We start from the raw sequence: 22,152 nt of genomic DNA, 5'->3' as shown, positions 1-22,152 counted from the left end.
CTGTACTTAAGTACAGTATTTGAGCAATGCTTCCTCACAGCAGTGCACAGATTAGCTCCTGTAAGTTTTTCAGCAGTTGGGTTGTTGCAGGCTCGCTGTGCTCAGCAGCAGATTCACAGTCTGCAGGCTGAGAACCTGAGTCTACAGCTTCACCTGGAGGACACACAGAGACACTGCAGACAGCTGGAGGACACCACCAGGATGCACATACAGGTTGTTGTGTTCATTGTTTATGGTCAGAGCGTTAACCCTTTAGAGCCCAGTATATTTCAGTTAAATTGACTCTTCTTTTTGCTGCAAACTCTAACACTAGCAAAATGCTGTCACAGTAACTTTAATTTTATTGTGTGAACAATTCACAATTTGAACTGATCTGTTTCTGTCAACATAAACTCAAGACAAAAAACGATTCAGAAATAGTTTTGTTTAATAAAACTAAACACTGTTCGATACCTAGGACCATATGTGCACAAAAGAAAAACGTCACAAGTTAAACTGTTATCTTTTTGAACATTGTAAACATTAACACTAGGAGCAGCTGTGCGGTAGTAACACAAAAAAGTAACAGCACAACAAAGTCACTGCACTGAGAGAAACACCTCATTATTTTCTGTCTTCAGCAGCTACACCTGCTGTTACTCAAGTATGTTGAGTGAAGCTCACGCAGTGACAGCTTACATTACTGTGAACTCCAGTGAATGACAGCACAGGAAGTGTTCATCTTTATTTTATAATTGATGCATTTTTCACATTGTTAAAAATAAAAGAAACAAATGAATAAAATGCATTTGATCAATTACAGCTCTCAGTTGTTGTATCCTGGTATAAGAGATGTGACAGTTCAGGGACAGTATGTGTGATGATGATCTTCCGTCTGTCTGTCCTTAGAGCATGGCCGTCCAAGAGGAGGAGGAACTGTCTGTGCTGCGGATGGAGGCGGAGGCTCTGAGAGGCAAACAGGTGGAGAGCAACAGACAGCAGGTGGAGCTGGAGGCAGAGCTCCAGCAGCTGAGGGCAGAGCTGACCCGGCAGGTCACAGTGGGAGAGGTAACACTTTAAAGACTTTTTACTGCATTAACAATAGTTAAATAAATTTCAGTGTTTAAAATGTGCTGTTCAGATGTCTAAGCATATGTTGTTTTTATGTGTTTTGTGTGTGTCTGTGTAGTTGCAGCTTGATGCTCTGCAGGCTGCTGTGGACAAAGAGAAACAGAAAAGAGAGATCAGAGAGTCTCAGCTGCAGTTGGCCATCGACACCCTGCAGGTCAGTAAAAAGGCAAGGGGGAAATAAAACGGGGTACCAGGAGAAAACACATGTAGACGTGGGGGGAACATGCAGACTGTACACAGCTAACTGCAAGGCAACAGTGCTAACCACATATAAAATAATTGTTATATTTATTATTTATATATGTATTTCTGCTAAAGTCATTTTTAATCCACCATACTACAAAAACGTTTGTCACCTTTTAAACATGTTAAAGGAGTTTGATAGGTAACGGACTGCTCCTCCTCCATCTTAGTAAGTTTCATTACAAACACATAAAAACACGATGAGTAGATTCAGATCTTTATCTCTGTCTGTCTGCAGGATGAAAAATCATCTCTCCAGCAGATCGTCCAGAAACTTCAGACTCAGCTGGACCAGACTAAAGCCCAGCTACACCAGACCAGAACCCAATATAAAGAAACCAGAGCCCACATAGACCAGACCAGAATTCAGCTGGACCAGTTTACAGCTGACTTGTTGGACCTTCAGGAGGTTCTGAGTGGACCGGAGGAGCTGGATGAGGACAAGCAGAGGTACCAGTTTGCATTTAAAACTAAAACTCGTCAATGGTGGTTTAGTAGTAGATGAACCCACAGTGAGCTGCACAGGTGGAGTTGGAACAACAGCTGCTAAGAGGTTTTAATTCAGTCAGAGAAGGTTTCTGAATATTTACTGACTTGAGATGTATGGAGGACAAACCATGACTCATATTGCAAAAATATATAAAAGCAGAACTATACTGTATTGAAATACATAAATAAAAACAAAAACAAATACAAAAATAAAAAAACAAAGCAACTCTACAAATAAATAAACATTAGAAATCACAAATACAACACACTTCACTACAATAAGGCTATTTCCAGTTCATAAGCTAGTGTCTTCTTGCTCCCCATACCCACTCTCATTTAAATTTTTCAAGATGCATTTAAGGATTCGTATTTATAGCTTTTCCTGTATGTCCACTTCTTCATACTGCCACACTTCATGTCCATGTCCACTTCCTAACCCCAACCCTGTTGAGCATAGCACAGAAAAACACTATCACACGAATATTAGAAAAGTAGAAGGATCGATGCTTGTGTTTAGTTACATTATTTAAACAATGTAATTTTAGGGAGCCCTGTGGAGGATAAAAAATTACCTGAAGAATGTAGAAATAAATAAACCAATAAATTAATAAATATGTGCACAAATAAAATAAATGAATGAATACATAACAAAATAAATGCATATATAACCAAATGTATTAATATTTTTTCAATATTTCTACATGCACTCTTTTATCTATGTACTAATTTATACATTTCAAAAAGTATTTATTTCTATATCTGTATGCTAATTTAAATAAATTAAATTAAATTAAGTTTGATAAGGACTATTTTTACTATAGAAAAACTATTTTTATTTATGAATGTAATTTATTTATTAATGGATTTATTTTTATTTTATTTACAAATTCCTATAAATATTTATATCTATTTAGTTATGAGTCATTCTTCATATATCTCTGCTGAAACTACTGAGAACTAACTGTGATTTACCAATAAGATAACATAACTAAGAACAATAGAAGGTCCACTGGAGAATGCGGGCATCGACCCGCTACCTCTGGCATGCTAAGCAAGCGCTCTACCATTTGAGATAATGGTGATTTAAAAGTGGAGTCCAGTGAACATGTGCTCCCTGCATGACTTGACAAGTATTGACTTGGGTTTCAGGCTTTGGATGATGTTCAAATGTTTTATCACACAGTAACATTAGTTACTGTGATACATGATGTTAAACACCACTGTGTCACTTTGAAGTGTCTTTGCTTAACTTCAGGGAAGAACTTGCAGCTCAAATGTGCACAAAGCAGCAGCATGTTGTCTCTCAGCAGGGAGTCAGTTTACTGTGTTCCTGTGTAAGAAGAGATAAGCGTCTTCTGGAGAATGCGGGTATCCTGATGTGTCTGCAGATCCTGAAAAGTCTTCAGAAAACCTTGAGTTTAAATTTAACATATATTATAAGATACTGTTTTATGCTATTTGTCTGCTGAACTCGCAATAATATGTTTTTTCTTCTGATAGATCAAGTAGATTTAGCTGATAGTAAGTCAGAGTTCCAGTTCTGTTTCTACTTCAGCGTTATCCAAATACTTTTTACACTGATCACTGGAGAGAACAAAGGGTTAAAAGCCTGCTGGAGAATGCGGGCATCGATCCCGCTACCTCTCACATGCTAAGCGAGCGCTCTACCATTTGAGCTAATTCCCCTGACTTAAAGGAGTGAAGTAGTCCACTGCACATACAGTTATACAGATCTGGAAATGTTTGTAAAAACCTTGAATTTAGTTCACAAAAAACACCTGAGAAAGTTAATACTCTTCTTTCCTGCAGTCAACAACACAGGTTTTAGATGTTCTGAGCTATACTAACACAAAATTTGTTCTGACTAATGGATGTTTTATTTTTACTTCACTATTGAGTTTGTGTCCTTCTAGTTCTAACTCTGACCCGTTTCCCTTCAGTCCAGTTAGTCCTGAGCTCTTGTTATCCAGAAGTGTGGAGCAGCTCTACAGAACCATCCAGCAGACCAGGACCAGCAGAGAGCAGCTCGAACAGGACCACAACCAGGAGCAGATAGCCAGACTGCGGGCTGAACTTGCCCACAATCAGGACCACATAGGCCACCTGGAAGACCAAGTAGCTCAGGGCCAGGACCACATAGCCCAGTTCGAGGCCTGGGTTGCCAAGGACCGGGGGGCCCGTGATGGGGAGCAGGATCAGGAGTCATACTGGTGGCTAAAGGAGGAGCTGGAGAGACTCAGAGGAAAACTGCAGAAGACTAAAAACATCCAACAGAACCTGGTCAGTATCAGCTGGTACTGAGACCAGACAGTCCAGTTTGGTGTGTTTTCATTTTCTGAACTCAGACACAGAACTGAGGTCAGTCAAATAAATGAATAAAAAGCTGCTGCTCAGAAACATGATCTGACTTCTGACAAAGTGATTATCACTGTGAGCTGCAGCTTGATACCACGGTGTTCATAACGTTTGTTATTCTCATCAGTCCGATTCATTTCTCCTGCAGGAGACGCAGTTGGAGCAGAGTCGTCTGCAGCTTCAGGACGTCCAGCAGGAGAGAGACAAACTGCTGCAGCAGGTCAGAGATCAAGGGTCAAAGCTTTATTACTGTGAGCTGGTTAAAGGATTTACACAGGACAATAACTCGGATAAGAAAAAACCCTTCCAGGACTTTTAGCCCACCGGAGCGGCAGTACTGCCACAGTCCTTGTGGGGGCGCTGAGCTGGTTATAGACGGTCAGGATAATGAACTGGTAGCGTAGAAGAACAGGTCAAAGACGCACCTGCACATTTGTAGTGAACTCGGGATTTTACTCTAGTGGCCATGAAACACCAGGGGACCTGCAAACATGAGGCACACAGTAGCAATGTAACACGCACAGTGCTCGTCATCACCGGGATGTGACTGAAGTTACTCTGGACGCCACCGGTCACGTTACTCGGTGACCATTAGAAATACTCGGCTCCGTGCGGGACGGTGTCCTCACCGCATCGGAGACGGTCCCGGACTGAGGTTAACAAAACAGTCCAAAGTCTTAACCTGTGTTAGGAGCCGGATCAATGCGCTGGAATCTGTAGAAAGTTTCCCACACCTGCCACAGGTCCAGTGATTTATTAACAACGTGGCACAGGTGTATGTGCAGTCATGGAGGAGTGGGTGCCATGTTTTAAACACATCATCTGTAAAATGTAAACCCGCTCAGATTAAAGCTGAGGTTAGTTGTTTTAATGTAGCATCATTTAATTTCAGTCTGATTAATACAATGTTTGACTGTCTAAACGCTACAAATCTGGACTGTAATGACAACCTCATCTTATTGTAAAGGGAAAACATGAGAAGCAGTTTTTGCAGTTTACAGAAAGTGTAAAAGTTTACAGAAAAGAAGCTGAACCAGTAAGAAACTAGTTGTTGATGATGGAAAGTGTATGAGATTCAAATCAGAGGGCTAAAATGTGAAACAGCTGAGCAGCTATGACTGAGTTCTGTCCTGTGTTGCAGCTGCGTTCACAGAGTGACGGTCACCAAAGGAGCCTCGGTCGCCTGAACAGGAAACTACAGCAGCTCAGCAGGTTCATGTGTGATTCTGATCAACTGACTTCAGAACAGTTGAAATCAACTGTCGAACAGCTGAGAGCTCTGAACCACACTGTGGAGCTGCTGCACACACAGGTACACACAGAATTTGGTTGTATCATATTTTATTTTTTACTTTATATCAACATTCTCTAAAGCCCCCCAACAACACTACAATAATCAAATGGTAATTAGTCCAAAGCTTCCAGTTCACAATGTGCCCATATTATGCAAAATCCACTTTTTGGTTTGGTCATTTTTTTTACTCTCTAGTGCATGTAGACACACACTAAGTAGGTTAAAATTGGACTTGTTTTTCCTGGCTACAGCAAAATCACTCAGAAAATAGCAAAACAGTAGAGCACAAAGCACAGACGGTGCTCACCTGTTGGATGTAAGGATGAACGCAGAAGTCTCTCTTCTTCCTCAGTCCTCTCAGTATCTAAATAAACGGTGGCTTTATGTTTTTGACCGAGAGTCCAGTATATGTGTTCTACACAGTTTGCGGATGCTGGAATAATTTCAGCACTGGAGCTCAAAGATGAACTGATTCTGACTGTTTTGTGTGGTTTGTTTACTGGGTTAGCTTGTTGAATGTAGCCACATTAGGTCACTTTTTTTGCTTGTTTGTTTTTGTTTCTTAGAAATCTGTAGACGAGCTCGATGGCATTTCTCACCAGGCAGAACACACACATGACCTGCAGGATGAACACACAGTGGAGAAGCTGAGGATGCAGCAGGCTGAAGCCCAGAGACAACAGGTGGACCAGGTCAGGACCAGAAACAGGACCAGGACTGGCATCAGTGCCAGAGATAGAGGACAGCGGTGTTTCATACCTCCTGGACAAAGTGTGAGTCCTGATCGTTTTCTGTCCAATATTTTGATTTTCAAACTTGCTGCTCTTGATGTTCACATATGGATCTGTTTGTAGAGTTGATCTTCACCTCCCTGCAGTAAAACAGCAGGAATCAAGTTTCAGAAAACACATCTGTAAATGACTGAAACATGGTTCATTATATTTAATGCAGAGTTTATCAGAAAAATGTAGAAAATTATTCATATCTGTAAAAAGATCCTTTATGTTTTAAAGTAGCTTTAAATTAAAATGTTTTATTAAAGAACAGAGATACCAGGATTTCTATATTTTCTATTTTTAGTGTTTTAGTTAATGTTTTTTTAAGAATCACCTCAGATGTGTCAGTGTCCTTTAAAATACCTTGTGAGAGATTATTATATCTCAGAAATGGTTTGGGTTAGTCAACAGCATGTCTAAGAACATCAGGGTATCTTCATTTTGTGTTTACCTATTTATTCCATGGCTTTTCTTATGTTTTTAATTAAAAATAATTTTTGAATTCTTACACTGGAGACTTCCAAAGTCCAAATTAAATACACTTTTGAAATTTTTCATCTTGCACAAGCTTAAAATATAAAAATATCTAAAACCCTGAACAACAAGGACAACTGTTGCTCATTTCACGCTGTAAAACACAATTCGTAACACAAACTTTGTCTTTCAGGCTACCAGTTTTGGTTCTCAGGGAACTCAGGACTCTGGTTTGGGGCTGCAGTACCTCAGTTCTCCTGACAGGGGGCGACAGCAGGAGAAGCCCCCCACAGGAGGAGGCTACTGGGTCTACGTCCCCCTGACACACACTGACTCTGACACAGGTAGCCACCCATGTTCAGAGCTTACTGCGTGTTTTTCTACCGAGCCTTTTCTCACTGATAGAATTTCTCTGCAGCAGCAGCAGCAGGGTGGAGGGACAGTGGTGGAGGCAGCGACGCTGACAGGAGCTCCAGAGGTGGGACTCCTCCTCCTGTCCCAGCTGAAGGTGTCTCGGCAGGGCTCTCTGACAGCTACACCCCCCTTGTTGGACCCACCTGGCTGCTCTGTGGTTCACCTTCAGCTGTGGTCTACAGTCATCCAGCAGGGGGCGCTGTTCTGCACTGTAACATCCCTGAACACAGAGACATGGTCAGTGACTGCTGCTGTAGAGTACAGTAGAGTCATTCACTACAGATATCAGAGCTGTGTTTCTATTTTTATTAAACCTTAAAAAGTCACAAAACATCTTAAATATGATTTTAATTTAAAAAATTGAGAGTGAGACAGCTGAGCGTGACGAGGTGGGTAGGTCGGTAGGTCAGTAGGTCTGTAGGTCACAGAGCTGAAAAGTTTAGCCTGGGATCTTTTTAGGTGAGCTGAGGCAACCACAAGACGTTCGCTTGCAGAGGACGGTGGGCGAGAGGGATTGTAGACCAGGATGAAGGAGTTCAGGTATGCCAGTGCTGTTGAGTTGACCACTATAAGGATCAGGGCTTTGACCGTGATCCAGCAGCTACAGGAAGCCAGTGCAGTAGTGTGAAGAGTCGTGTAATGTGTGTCTGATGGTGCAGCTGGTCAATAGGACACTGCAGTAGTTTAATATTTACATTTCTCCTGTAGCAAAATCAAACCAGATAGGAATGTTGGTTTGTGACTGATCCTGAATCAAATAAATTACACTTGCAGGAAGCCTTCACCTATAAAACAGTCCCGTTCAGTCCCCCACAGTGATGTAACACACACACAGATGTTAAAGGCTCTGTTGACGTGACCAGACAAACTGATGATTTCACAGCTGTATTGTGTATGTGTGTCGTCAGGTAGAGAAGTGTGTGTGTGAGCACAGAGAAGCAGAGAAACAGGAGCAGGGGAAGAAGAAACTCCGACTGGAAACCAAACGGCTTCGACACACACTGAGACGACACAGGTAACATGCTCAGTCACCAGGTCACATCAGGGAAGTGCAGCATTAAGCCCTTTGAAAGTTTGTACGTCACTTTATGTGTCTGATGTTTTACAGTTTTTTTCTGTTGTTTGTTCCAATGATAATGAATTTAAAAAGTTTCTTTAAGTTAGCTAGTGCACCACAGATGCTGTAAAAACAGGTGGATCATGTGGTTTGTGTCTGATTTAGCATTAACTTGAAATAGTCCCACATTTTCTCTCCAACATCTTGATCTTACTGCTTCACTTAATGAGGTTTAAGTTTTTATTTTACACAAAAAACCTTGAAAGCCATGTTGACGGTGTCAGGTAAATGTAACCTGAGCTGACCTATCTGATCTGCTATAGGAGTGTGATGGAGATGTGTGATGAGGTGGAGTGTGTGGAGAAAACTCTGCTGAAGAGACGAGCTGAGCTCCGTCAGGCTGACAGGCTGCTGCTAGAAGCTCAGAGCTGCATACACACCACCAGGGACAAGGTACACACACACTTTCCATATTAACATTAACCATCACAACTAATTATCTAACACCAAACCTTTAGCTCGCTGTCTGGATATTCTGTATAGATCTATAGACACATGTTGATGTTGCTTAGATTGAAACAGTTTTAACTCGTGAGCATCTCTGACACACAGATCTGTCTAAACAACACACAGCAGGAACCAAGTCCTGATCCTCCTGACTGTTCAGGTCTAATCTTTCTGTCTCCCCCAGGCCTCCGCAGCTCAGTGGACTGCAGATGTGTTGCAGCTCAGAGTTCAGGACAACGCCACCTGTCTGCAGGAGAACTTGCAGGTGGAGGATCTGAGGAGGATGAGGCAGCAGGAAGAGCAGACTCTGAGGGAGGTGCAGGAGGTTCTGAGGAGCAGAGATCAGGAGTTCCAACAGCTCGGCACCAAAATCCACTCGGCTGCAGACAGGTAGGTACAGCAGAGTGGGAACATGTGGGAGGTAATTTCTTTACTGTGAAGTTTATTTTAAAATTGTAATCAAACATCAATTCATACAAATATAAAATCATTTAACTAAATTAGTTTTAAAGGTTTTGACACATAAAATGAAGCATTACGCTGTGTGTGTGTTTGTGCAGACTGTCCGATTTGCTGTCTGATTGTCAGGAGGCTCAGAAACGTCTGAACTCTGTCAACAGTCAGGTATCTTCATATCTTCATCTTCACACCAATAAACAACCACATTATTGCTGTTTAATAATTAAGAAAATATTGTCTGTAAACAGTTATTAAAAAATGATCTTTATTGAAAGCAACAGTCTGAGCTCAAAGGTGTAATCGGATCAGATTAGTGAAAGGAAGGAGAAGAGATGAAGCGTCTTTGTTCAGTGTTTTAAACTCTTGTTGTCCCTGCAGGTAGAGCAGCAGGAGCAGAGGCTGGTTCAGAGGAGCGAGGAGCATCAAGCTGCTCTCAAAAGGGTGGAGGACCTCAGAGAGGAGGAGCAACGACTGCAGAACACTGTCAAGGTGAGGAGGAGACAGTCACAGGATACGTACCAGTCCTCTGGACACTTAAATGTTGGAACAGAAGTTTAGGAGATAAACGCTGACAGACCTCCTGGTTCAGTGAACAGTTTACTTTACTCCACTAACTAAACCCCAAGTGTTGTTTTTACACAGCTGCACTGGTCGAGGTTTTGATGTTTACGTGGTCTCCAGTGTAATATTATTATTCCAGCTGCTTACATGTCCTCCTGTTTGTTACCAACATGTGATGACCCCAGGAGAAACAGCACAGGAAGTGATCACAAATAAAATTCACAAAGCATTTCAGCCTCAAACCGCCTGTCCTCTTTCACACCGATGTTAATCCTGCACAGATGCAGTTTTTGAACATTTACTGTTGCCATGATGCAGGGTCAACCATAGCCCCCCACCAAGTTTATAGAGGTGTGTCGTGGTATCATCCCAACATGAACAGTGTAATTATTTGGTTCTTTATGTGTGTAGGAGCTTCTGGAGCAGCAGGAGGAGCTGCTGTGTGAAAGGAGGTCTGCAGTGTCAGCTGTGACAGAGGAGGAGCAGAAAGTCTTCACACTGCAGTCTGAACTCAGCACACACAGAGCAGGTAACAACACACAGACAGTAGACAGATGAATGATGAGGAAGTTCACACTCTATGGAGTCGTCTGTCTTTAGAACAGCAAGGTTCAACATTTTTGCAGAAATCCTCTTAAACATCGACATGTGTTTGTGTCCAGAGTTAAAACTGGTCCTTCAGGAGCTGCTTGTGGAGCAGCAGCTGTTGGAGGAAGTGAAAACTAAACGCACCCAGACTGTCCAGCGCCTCCACAAGAAGAAGGATGAACTGGACAGGACCAAGGACGAGTTGGACATGACAGTGGATGACCTGAAGGGGAAGCAGGACAAACTGGACAGGATGAGGGACCAATTGGACTCGATACAGGACGAAGTGGAGAAGAGGAAGGATGAGCTAGAAAAGAAGCAGCAGGACGTGGAAAGGAAGATGGACGACCTGGACAAAATGCAGAACAAGGTGGACAAGAAAAGAGACGAAATGACTGAGCTGCTGCAACAAGTCGAGTCCCACAGAAAAGAAGCAGAGTCATGTCTGAAAACCATAAACCAACAGAGAACAGAGCTGCAGGTCGGTAAAAACCTTTACAGCTGTTGATTTTTAGTTCTCATTAGAAAAGAAATAATATTTCATAACATTCATCATTTCTAAGGAAAGAAGAATTGAGGATCATGTTCTGATGAATGTAGTTATTTCCATATCAGTAGTACCAAAAAAACACTTTATACTTTATATTTAGTCTTTAAGAATATGAAAAATAAATAAATTCAGTGGAGTCAGACACACTACTGTTGTTGTTCACAGTAAACTGCTGTAACACTGCTTCTCCAAAGTAAAACAGAAAAAAAGTGATTGGTTACGTTTTGCATTCAGGAGCTGCAGGAGGAGCTGAGCAGGAGGAGGGAGGAGAGGAGCAGCTTGCAGGAGCAGTGTAAACACCTGGAGGCCAGACGGAGGCACGCCGACAGGTCAGAACACACACATCCACAAAATAAAAATGTGCAGCTTCAGAAAATCAGATGACTCAAAGTATAATTAAAAACATGAAAGTGTCAGAAGCCACTGAGTCTAATAAAGTGAGTATATAGAGAAGTGGTTCAGGTCGTGTTCAGGTTCTTGGTTATTAAACACCTTCATAACCTGGAACAAAACAAGTGATCTCCAGCTTTTAGACAGCAGCATCTTTCACTTAACAACCGGTCGATGAACTGCTAACAAAACTGATTAAATCCAACAATCAAATAAAAACAAACCCTTAAGTGTAAAACTATTGAAACTGTGGTTTGTGTGTGTGTCAGGTGTCTGTCGGCGGTGGAGGTGGAGCTCGCTAAGCAGAGGGAGGAGCACAACCACGCCCAGCTTCTCCAACAGGAGACGGTCAGAGATGCTGCAGCCACTCAGGAGCAGCTCAACGGTCTGAACTCAGCCTTTATACTTTTATACCACAGTCCTGTGGGCGATTAATATGTCATTAATGATGGACCCTTTTTAAATTTGAAGCTGCTACGTGAACAACGGGAAAAATCTGATGTTTGTGTTTCAGAGAGCTCTGAGCTGCTGTCCCTGCTCGCTGAACGTGTGGAGGAGAGAAGGAAACAACTGCAGACTGTGGAACAGGTACAGAACCAGAAATGCAGCCGGTTCATCCTGTGTCCGAACTGTTTTACCTGACGAGTGTTTGTCTGCAGGAGCTGAGTGCGTCGAGGCAACAGCAGCAGCAGCAGAGAGAAGAAGAGCTGAAGGAGCTGGACAGACAGATGGAGCTCAAACAGGTACAACACACATGATATTTTTTTTTTAATTCTTCTTAGTTTGTATTTTTTCTTAAATTACTATTTAAAAAAAAAAAGGTTTCACCATTTTTATTTCTTTTGTGCTCAAGTCTTTTAGTCATTAAACATCACAGATTATAATAATTATATGATATAACTATATTTTACACAAACCTGATTGAGGAAAAAACTGAGGGAAGTTCGACCAGTTATTCATGTGTCCAGTACTCTACAGCACAGACAACAGGGTTTTAACAGTTTTTACAGTGTGACTCAGCAACATATTGATTTTAGCAATATCATTTGCTTAAAAAAAGTTTTACTCCATTGTCTTTTGTCAGGCTGCATGTGTTGGGTTTGAGGATGTTACAGCTGCAGTGCATCAGCTGGAGGACAGGAGGCGCCGTCTGACCGAACAACAGCTGCAGCTCAACCAGCTCAGTCAGTCAACGCTGTCGTGTCTCTGTCACTTTAAACGTGTAGATATTTAAATATCTTCAGTCGTAAACATACGTTGTTCAGAAAACGTGGAAATAAATGAAAAACATTTGTTCTGACTGATCAGGTGAGGAGCTGCTCCACAAGGAGGAGGAGCTAAAGCAACAGAGGGAGGGGCAACACGTTAAAGAGGAGGAGCTAAAGCGTCACAAGGAGGGGCTACGTATGAAGGAGGAGGGGCTAATTCAGCTTGAGGAGGAGCTACAACAGAAACGTGAGAAACTGCGTCTGAAACTGGACGAACTACACGAGAAAGAAGAGGTAACATGAGGGCGTTTAGTAAATCAGCAACAAGAAATGAGTATTGTAACAACACTGTAAATGTATAACGACGATTAGTGTCATTGTTGACTGATCAGTGCAATCGAGGAAGCAAAGAATGTTTAAAATATTTCCATTAGGTAGGTTTAAAAACAACTGAAACGATTCAGTAGGACGGACTGTCTCTGTAGCTGCAAGTGAACGTATGTTCTTTAATGTGTGTAGGAAAGCAGGGAGGTGTCCGAGGAGGAGGAGGACGAGTCTTTCTATCTGTCTACAGCTGGTCTGAGAACAGCCTGCAGTCCTGAGGTGAGTCCTGACAGAAACAAACAAACACCTGTCTTCATCTGTACCTGTGGTTCAGGTTCATACAGTAGAGATCAGATAGTCCCTAACCCACAAAGTGAGTGTGTTAGTTAATCAGGTGGTGACACAGTGATTTGAATCTGTTTTACAGTAGAGACGTTAACACGAGAAAACAAACACACTAATACAAAGTGTCTGTAATAAGTCCAGAGTAATCAGGTTACAGTTGGTGAAAAACACAGCACTGCTCCTTTATATGGAGGATTAAAGATCATGGACGGTCAGGAACTGATTCATCAGTGTGTTTTCAGGAGGAGAGGTGGAAGGTGGAGCTGCAGAGAGAAGAACTGAAACAACAAGAGGACCGACTGAAGGTAGACGATGTTTTATTCACTGCACAACGTGTAAATTCTCAGATACACTTTTACAGCTGATTCTCCACAAACTAACTTTTTTAACTAACATTCACTTTACTGTGACCTGATGAAATCCAGTTGATCCTGATTTAATTTAAAAACACAATTTGGAAGCAGTTTAGTAAAAGTGGTTCTGTTGAAACAGTGACAGACACAAAACACTGAACTGGTCCTTTACAGCATCTACTGTACAGTAAACTGACCTGGGTTCTGTTTTGTGGTTGAGGCTCGTCTGCGCTGCAGTTTGTGGAACCAGCAGGAGAATCTGGAAGTGAGACGACTGGAGACCGAGGAGAGTTTGCTGGGACTGAAACTCAGACTGGACCAGCTGGACTCGCTGCTCACACACTGACGATAAGTGACGTCACCGTGAGTCTTTCACACTGAAGTCACGTCACAGTCGGTGTGAACACAGAAACTATTCTTACTGTGCAGCGTTTATTACTCTGAACAGAAGAACTGGTTTCTAACAGACTAACGAAGCCGTGAACACGTTTATTACATTATTTTATCGACTTTCCCTGCTGTTCAGCGTTTAATCTAGTGTCATTTCCCCAGACACCGTTCCATGCTCCAGCACATCTGCTGACGTCGGTTTTACGGCGATGAAACAGCTGGTTCACATCATCGACTCCACAGCAGGAAATAAACAGTCAGCAGCGTTTTCCAGCAAACTCTGTGTCGACACGTGAGCATGAAGCCACGTTCATTAACAGTTTGGGAAAATTAAACTAGATTAAAGTGAACAGCAGGAGAAGGAGGCCTGATTGATCTAAACCTGTTAGAAACCAGTTTTTACCATTTCTAGTTAAATGTCATTGATAAATCTGATGAAATGTCACAAACCAGTTTCCCTGAAGATCTGAGCTGAGATTTACTTTTGAATGAAACACTTTGGTAAAAACGTTTCACTGTTCATTCACCGTCTGTCAGTGTCACTGTCGTTGTTTTCTATATTTTTCTCCTGCAGAGACTCAAACCAGCATCGAACCCATGACGGAGCAAAGTCCAAAGGTCAAAGTCCAAACGTGATGATGAAAACGTCGTCAAACAGCGACAAGCTCAGTTCAACTCGTCCACTCACGTGTCCTCCTGATGTCGTCAGGAGACAGCAGTTCTGTTACAGTCCAACATCCAGGTGTGCTGCTGGGTCACCTCTCTGTCGCCACAGTTACAGTCGCTAGGCAACGGAGCACCTCAGAGCTACAACAGCTGCTGTCGACCTGCTGAAGGAGAGACTGAGACACAGAGACAGCATCACTGACCGTTCCTCCTCAGGCAGCAGATTCCTCTACAGCATCACAAAGATCAGAGACAGCGTCTCACTGACAAAGTTACCGACTGCACAGTCGACCCTCCAGGTGATCACATCACTGTTTGTATCTCTGCTGCATCAGATTCTAAACTCTGACACCTACAGTGTGGTCACGTCAAGAACTTCCTACCTGAGCTCCAGCTCTACAGTCCCTCTCTCCCTGACATCTGTGGATCAACAGCATTTTAACCCAAGATGTGATTTACTGTTTTATTAGTCTGCACCTGATACAGACATCAACCTTTGTTAATTAAAAACTTTTAAATAAAGACTTCATATTTAATGTGTTGTTGATGTAATTTAACTTTTATTTTATCAGAAAATAAACCAGATCTAAAGTCACTACACTATAATATAATATCATATAATATAATATAATATTATAACTGAAATCCTGGCTGAAGTACTGTACTACTGTTAAGAACCCCTAACAGTACTCAGTATTACTAAACACACAAATCTAAGTACTCATACTTGAGTGGTATCCACGCTCAGACTCACTCGACTTCAACAGTGACGTCCAACACAAACAGATCTATCGTTTACACACCTGGATTTTTCCATGTGAGGCTGCGTCCAGCAGTTTGATGCAGAGCACGGTCTCATCCATCAGCTTCTGTCTGACTGAACCCTCGAGCTCAGAGTCCGAAGAAACGTCAACCAGCAACTTCAACAAACAAGGCAGCAGCACGTTGACTCGACACTCCATCCTGCAGACACAGAGGTCAGAGCAGCAGCTTCAGCCTCTCGATACTGAATCTGTAAAATCCTGATTAACACCTGGTTTAAACTAGATTCATCTGAGGGGTTCAGACCGTGGCCAGGCGGCTCTGCTGGTTTTCTGCAGCACCTCCAGGATCTTCAGACGGCAATTTTCTCCAGGTGGATCTCTGATCTCTAGGTATCCCAGCACCACCCGCTCCACCCGCCGCAGGTGTCGGCATACTGCCACACCCATCCTGCATCACATACACAAAACAAACGCACCCTGAAACAACATGAGCAGCAGCTGTTCATCACACACACAGAGTTAAAAACGTTTTTAAACCAGATCTGATCCACGTTTCAGGTTCTGCCTCCACCTGAACAGTGAAAGCCGACCCAGTTCCTGTGAGGCTCCGTGTCGCCCTTTAATTAAACCTTGTGTGTACTGACTCCTGTCGTCTAACCAGCACCAGGTGTAAATATCAAACCCACCTGTCTACGTAAAGAGGCAGGGCAGAGGCGTAGACGCGTCGCAGCGCCACCTTGTGCTCCGCCTCCATGTGTGTCAGGACCAGACGCAGCACGTCGTCATGGCGACAGGGCTTCCGGCAGCTACAGGAGGATGTGAGCGAGGAGGGGGGCTTCTCCAAAACCAACAACAGGTCCAAGAGACAGGACAGAACCAGCTGTAGAGTCAGAGTCAGAGTTTTATCAGCCTCAGTTTTAAATTCTCACGTATGAAGAAACGTTTTACAGATTTTAAACCGAGCACAAAAAGACCAGCAACAGGTTTTTGTTGCTCATTATTCACATCTGAATTCACTGGTTTTCTGTTTGTTAACTTCTAAGAGTCTGGTCCTCTTCTAAAGTTCACACAGATCCAGATGATGAATCTGAAAACTGTTGAGTCTTAAACTGGTTCTGTTTCACTGTTATTAACTGTTGTTACCTGTATGACATCAGCCTCTGTGGTGTACAGGTGTTTGAATAAGGCCTGGTAGAGAACCTCTGCTCTGTTGAACTGACGGAGATCTGCAGCTGGCTGCACGCACGCACACACACACACAGATTAATATGGTCGTTATTATCATCATCAAAACATCCACACACACAGTTAAAGAACATTTGAATGAAGAATTTCTGGATTTTAAACATTCTGCAGCTGCAGCATCTGAGTTCATTAACATCTCAGAGTTAAACAACATTCACAGCACATATCGTTTACTGTAAATCAATCACTGGGATGATGTCATGTTGTGGGTCTTTAACATGCATCGCTGGCACATACAGTAGGTGGTGACGTCTCAGAACTCCAGTGTCACAGTCCAACAAGGTTTAATATTTTCTATTTACTTATTGTAGATGACGTCTCATTAACACTGAGTCTTTTCATGTGTGATTCTTTCTTCTACATTATGATTGTGATTCATGTTTTTACCGTGTTCAGCACAATGTGATGCAGACAGCGAACTCCCAGCATGCAGTTCTCTGGTCTGTAGTGGTCACTGAGGAGGAGGGAGGGGGGAAAGAAGCGCGACAGGTGAGGGGAGAGATATGGCCGAGTCACCTGCACAAAACATTAACACACACAAGTTAACACGTTGAAATCAGGTTATTGCTGTTTAATCTGGTTATTGGAAAACAGAGTGAATGTTGATCATGTGACTGTAGGTACAGGTTATAGCTAGGAAAGGCCCAACGGGTAAGAAATCTGTAAACACTTCTTTTTGGAAAGTCAATAAAACAACTAAGAGGCAAAATACAAATACAAAGAAACAGATGACGACTACAAAGATACAAAAAAACTACGAGACTTTGAAAGTCTCTCGTCAAACTGACCTGCAGCAGAGTCCATGCAAAAATCAGCTTCACCGATTCACAACGTTGCCACGATTCCCTACAACACACACACACATCAGGTCACATGACATCAGTGAATCAGGCTACAACTCCATATTTTCTCTCTGTCAGTATTTTCTTATACTTTTTGACTCTAACTAAAAGGTACTCATAAGTAAAAGTACTCATTAAAATGACACATAATGTGTGTTGTTGTAATGTTGCAGCTGATAAAAGTGGAGCTGATTTTAAAGTATTTATTTACTGCTGAGTAGTTTCATTAACCTCTAATAATAAATCTGAATTTATGTGTTAATCATATTTTGATTTATTAATCTAAACGTAACTACAGCTGTCATCAACGCAGTTCAGTAAAAACTTCTAAGTTGTAATTAAACTACTTCAAACAGACTTGGTGAGTTGAGGCTGCAGGACGTCCAGGACTCCCTCAAGAATTCCTCTCGTCTTCCCTCCTTCCTCCTCCTCCTCCTCCTGCTGCTGCTGCTCTTCATCATGACCCCCGTCCCCTGTCAGTAGGTGGGTGGTGTCCCTCCAGCCTCCTGCCCTCAGCAGCGCCTTCTGCAGGTTCTGTGCTGCTGCTCTGGACGAGGAGCTGGTCCACAGCTGGTCCTGAAAACGTCATTTCACTTCGTTAACTCAGTTGATTGATACTTTTGTTCTTAAAGTACATTTTAGAGCATGTACTTATACTGCTACTTGAGTAAATAGTATGAATTAGTATTTCTATCTGTAGCAGAGTAGTTCTTTAGGCAGGTACTTGAGTACAGACACTTGATACTGAGACTCACCTGGAAATGCGTCACAGCGAACACACACACAGGTGGAGCCACAGTCAGCACCAGACCCTGTCGTGCCCCGCTCCCTCTCTCCCAGTTCCCCAGAGCTCCCAGCAGCGCTCTGAGGGTCGAGCATACTGGGACAGCTCGGCTCGGGACGCTCTGATAGGCTGCAGCCGGCAGAGAGCTGCAGTCGTCGCCACAGAGCGGCAGAGCTGCGCAGCCAATCAGAGCATTGACCAGAGAGCCGTACGCCACCTGAAGCTCGGTCGAGGTCGGAGAGAACAGCCAATCAGGGTCTGCAGTCTGGAAGAGTCGCTCCAAACGACCAATCAGGGAGCTCTTTTCAGAGGCTGAGGATGCATCAATGAGCTTCTCCTGCAGCTGAGAGAGGAGCTCTGTGATTGGAGGAATAGAGGAAGAGGGGAGGGGCTTCTCTGAGGAAGATGAGGAGAGATGAAGATCCTGAAGTAAAGAGGAGAGCTCCATCCTGATGAAGAGGAGAGACGAGGAGAAATAAAATGTTTTTATTAAAGAGTTCAGATTTATTTTAAACAGACAAAAAAGGTTTAATAAATAAAAGTGTTGTTAAAATATAAAAATTAAATAAACACAAAGACACATAAGAATAAAAACAGCACAAAATCATAAGAATTAAACTATCGATAATATCTGATAACCAGCTTAAACTATTTGACTGGTTCTGTTTCTTATATTTACTTTTAATAAATGACAACCTAAAAGCCTTTAATGTGACATAAGTAATAATATTTTAAAACACAGACAGAATATTCTGAGAATATGAGTTAAAATATTCTGAATTAGTCTTAATTTAGTGAAGAGAGGAAACATGAGGAGAGAGACGACTGACTGATAAAAAAAAGGTTTAAAGGGACAAATCTGAGTCAGAATGGAAACAAGACGCTTCAATAATGTATTATTATTATTATTTAATCTTAAATAATAAACACACGGAACAGTAGTTTAAATAATCTGTTTGTCTTCTGTACAAGTGGACACAGATAAGTCAAATCTAAACAGAGAATATATAACTTCAATAATCGATTATTATACTTGGATCATTTCGAACAACTTATATAATAACATTTTTTATTAAAAATATAAAACTATCCTTGTGAAGTTTCAGTTGTTTCACAGTAACGTGAAGAATAAATTAACTAAATATTTTTTACATTTTAATTCTGTTCTGCAGCAACGATGTTAAACAGTTTGTCCTTTAAACGTGTTTATACGGACACAGTTCAGATTTTGAACGAACTTAACCAGAGTTTGAAGAAGAAAAAATAAAACGACGATGTTTAAAATGTTCGTTAATAAAATGACTGTTTAACGTTAAATGTTTGTTGTTGCTCGTCTCTGCGTCACTTTGTTCAGAAAATCTTTCAGAAACACGAAGTAAAAACTGACCTGAAATCAGCGGCTGTGTTCACTTCTCTCTGTTTGTGTCGATGAAGAAAAAAAACGAACACATTTATTTAATTTTAGCTAAAACTTTGTTCAGACACCTGCGGACATGTTAGCGGGAGGGACCGAGTGTTCGCAGACGGCGTCCGACGGGGAACAACCTCTGCAAGAAAGGTTCCTACTCTCTGAAAGTTTCCAAATGAAGCTCAAACATTAAAATGTGCATATGTCATGTGTACAAACAAACTTGGACAATAAAACTGATTATTTTCACATATCATATCTCGATCTCGGTAGTTTATCCTAAAAATGTAATGCTCGTATTTAATCCAAATAAAGTAATAAACAATTATAATCATGTGAATGTAAAACATCTGAACAAGTATTTATTTAAACACTGGATCTTTCTCAGTTACAATATGTTGGACTCAACACTTCAATTAAAGTTTATGTGAAAATCTGTTTTTCAAATTAGTTTTTGCTTCATTACAAACAGGAAAACCTGTTCAGATGTTGTATTAAAGGCTCCGGCTCAGACTTCATCAACAACATGTTGCATGTTCAGACACGTTGGACAGATGTGTGATATCAAAGAGTGTAAATGTGACCGACAAACATCAGAGACACACTTTAGTGGTGTTTGTGGTGACATTAGTGGCGGATTAAAAGCCAACATACACATTTAAATCTGATCTTCTCCTCTGTTGTTTTCCATAAATCAGCCTCAGAGATTCAGAGTTAAAGACCCAACAGTTTCCTACCTGTTTACACAGACACGGCCACATCAGAGCGGAAACACAAAGGGTTAAACCCCTTTGATGACTACACACACACTGCGATTACTGTGGTATCCACTCTGAGTGTGTATATTCATATTTCAAAGCAGGAGGAAATATTTTGAAGCCGTTTGTGTGTGTGGGCTGAAGCTGCTGTGATCTGCTGTCAGAGGATGTAATTAACACTCAGTTAAACTAAATATTAACCACACACACAGCTCAGAGTGATTCTTATTTTCACCTCTGTTGTATTTTGGCCCTGATGTTTCAGCTGTGTGTGTTAATTCCAAGCTAACTCTATATTTCAGAATTTAGAAACTCTGTGAAACTGCTGTTTAAGAAATTATAATAATCAGGACAAAGAAGAATTCACCAGGACAAAAACCTAGATCACGTACAGCAGGTGATGAATTTAGGTTCAGCTGCATGTTGTTTTATAATTTATACTGTATGTGTTTTTTCCATTGTTATTATCACTGCGTGTAAGTTCAGTCTAATTATCTGTGTGTGCAAACATACTTTGACAATAAAACTGCAAATCATACATATTATTGCTTTATCATAATCGTATCATTTATTGAAATAATTCCACAAAGTAAGAATTTAAACAATAAGTATAAAAGAGTCGATATTATTCCCCTTCCCCCCAAAATGAGTCTGTACATTTTCATGCTGGAAAATCGAGTAGTTCATAGTGAGCGACTCTGAAAATGTGTGTGAACAGAAAAACGAGTTCATCTGGGAGTTTGGTTCAGCATCGTCCCACAGTCCAGATCAGCCTGGTTTTGTTTTTCAGTTTAATGATCAGCTGGCTCTTGTGTGCTCAGATCTAATTCTGACTCAGCTGTAAGTTTAGCTCAGAAATTAGATTAATTTAGCTTTCAGATACGTTTTACTTAGAGTTCAATGGAGTTAGGGAGGTTAGGTTAGTTAGGTTTGGGGTAATTTGGGATTTTTGTTAGCTAACAGAAGATTAGCTGGAAATTGAGCAACGGGTCTATGTTAGCTGAAGCGAAGGGTTTAATCTAACTTGGGCTTTTTAAAGCTCTTGGTTTAGATTAACTTGGTGTTAGTTTAGTTGAACATACAGAGGGGATTTGTGATGGATTTGGTTTTTGGTTAGTGCAGAGTTTAAAATAGCTGAGGTTTGACATTTGTACAGGAATTCAGTTAGGATCTGAAAACCAGGTTTCACTTTAGTTAGTTTAAGGTTTAATTTAGTTCAGGGTTTATGTTGGCTCGGGTCTCCCTTGTTTGTGTGGAAATATGAATAAACACTGAGCTGAGTTCATCCTGTGTGGTATCACAGTTAATAATAATAATATCAGTGTTTGTGATTCTTTATGAGGGAACCATCCACTTCCTGTTTTCTTTTCCGTCCGTCCTGGTGTCATTTTCTCTGACGAACAAACGAGCCGTTGCAGGAAATTAAAGAGCAGATAAGAAGCTCGTGAACACGCTCACATTTCCACCCGGATCAGTCTGAGACTTCTCGGTGTGAGCACAGGTGCAAACATGCACACACAGGTAAACAGGTGTAGTCCAGGATACAGCAGGTTTTAATGGAGACGCAGATCAGAGGTCAGATACAGCTGAGACAAATGATGAATAAAGTGAAACATTTTCCTTAAACTCACATGAAAATGTGTTTAATTAATGCCACAGTCCCTTTATAATAATTAAGGGATTCATACACGTTTCAGGAGAACAGTTAGTTTTTTATACTTTAATTTAAACAACCTCCTGATCTTTACTGATACTGAAATACTGACAGGTTCAGGTAGATAAAAACCTTCAAGTCTCT

The 22,152-nt window shown here is 41.5% G+C and overlaps 2 protein-coding genes and 1 non-coding gene across 8 annotated transcripts in view; 1 reads left to right on the top strand and 2 right to left on the bottom strand.

The window, feature by feature from the left end:
* Positions 1-15,089, top strand: part of cntrl (centriolin) — a 30,750-nt gene extending 15,661 nt beyond the window's left edge. For 2 of the 6 annotated variants that reach the window (XM_026342421.1, XM_026342424.1), the window contains 26 exons: positions 91-213; positions 889-1,047; positions 1,169-1,264; positions 1,592-1,803; positions 3,783-4,122; positions 4,346-4,417; positions 5,339-5,509; positions 6,058-6,264; positions 6,935-7,085; positions 7,160-7,392; positions 8,064-8,170; positions 8,536-8,665; positions 8,904-9,109; positions 9,280-9,343; positions 9,557-9,667; positions 10,151-10,268; positions 10,402-10,808; positions 11,112-11,206; positions 11,537-11,652; positions 11,782-11,855; positions 11,927-12,010; positions 12,352-12,451; positions 12,576-12,769; positions 12,995-13,078; positions 13,387-13,449; positions 13,718-15,089. In XM_026342421.1, the coding sequence (XP_026198206.1) occupies positions 91-213; positions 889-1,047; positions 1,169-1,264; positions 1,592-1,803; positions 3,783-4,122; positions 4,346-4,417; positions 5,339-5,509; positions 6,058-6,264; positions 6,935-7,085; positions 7,160-7,392; positions 8,064-8,170; positions 8,536-8,665; positions 8,904-9,109; positions 9,280-9,343; positions 9,557-9,667; positions 10,151-10,268; positions 10,402-10,808; positions 11,112-11,206; positions 11,537-11,652; positions 11,782-11,855; positions 11,927-12,010; positions 12,352-12,451; positions 12,576-12,769; positions 12,995-13,078; positions 13,387-13,449; positions 13,718-13,843 (3,843 nt within the window). In that variant the 3' untranslated portion in view covers positions 13,844-15,089. The remainder of the gene's footprint in view (positions 1-90; positions 214-888; positions 1,048-1,168; positions 1,265-1,591; positions 1,804-3,782; positions 4,123-4,345; positions 4,418-5,338; positions 5,510-6,057; positions 6,265-6,934; positions 7,086-7,159; positions 7,393-8,063; positions 8,171-8,535; positions 8,666-8,903; positions 9,110-9,279; positions 9,344-9,556; positions 9,668-10,150; positions 10,269-10,401; positions 10,809-11,111; positions 11,207-11,536; positions 11,653-11,781; positions 11,856-11,926; positions 12,011-12,351; positions 12,452-12,575; positions 12,770-12,994; positions 13,079-13,386; positions 13,450-13,717) is intronic. The other 4 variants (XR_003297632.1, XM_026342422.1, XM_026342423.1 and 1 more) reach the window with 4 other exon arrangements.
* Positions 3,456-3,528, bottom strand: trnaa-agc. Its single transcript has one exon. It is a non-coding gene; the product is annotated as a tRNA-Ala (tRNA).
* tti2 (TELO2 interacting protein 2) lies at positions 14,599-19,705 on the bottom strand. Its single transcript, XM_026342454.1, has 10 exons — positions 19,576-19,705; positions 18,160-18,637; positions 17,763-17,980; positions 17,351-17,408; positions 16,950-17,078; positions 16,461-16,553; positions 16,004-16,197; positions 15,622-15,765; positions 15,357-15,516; positions 14,599-14,729 (listed from the first exon to the last, which is right to left on the bottom strand). The coding sequence occupies exons 2-10, from the start codon at positions 18,634-18,636 to the stop codon at positions 14,643-14,645; spliced, it is 1,560 nt and encodes a 519-aa protein (XP_026198239.1). The 5' UTR covers position 18,637; positions 19,576-19,705; the 3' UTR covers positions 14,599-14,642.
* Positions 19,706-22,152: the final 2,447 nt, after the last annotated feature.

This window comes from Anabas testudineus, chromosome 9 (assembly GCF_900324465.2).
Source record: "Anabas testudineus chromosome 9, fAnaTes1.2, whole genome shotgun sequence".
In the NCBI taxonomy this organism is placed as follows: Eukaryota; Metazoa; Chordata; class Actinopteri; order Anabantiformes; family Anabantidae; genus Anabas; species Anabas testudineus.
The sequence above is the reverse complement of the archived record's forward strand: the minus strand, read 5'-3'. Positions and strand labels throughout refer to the sequence as shown.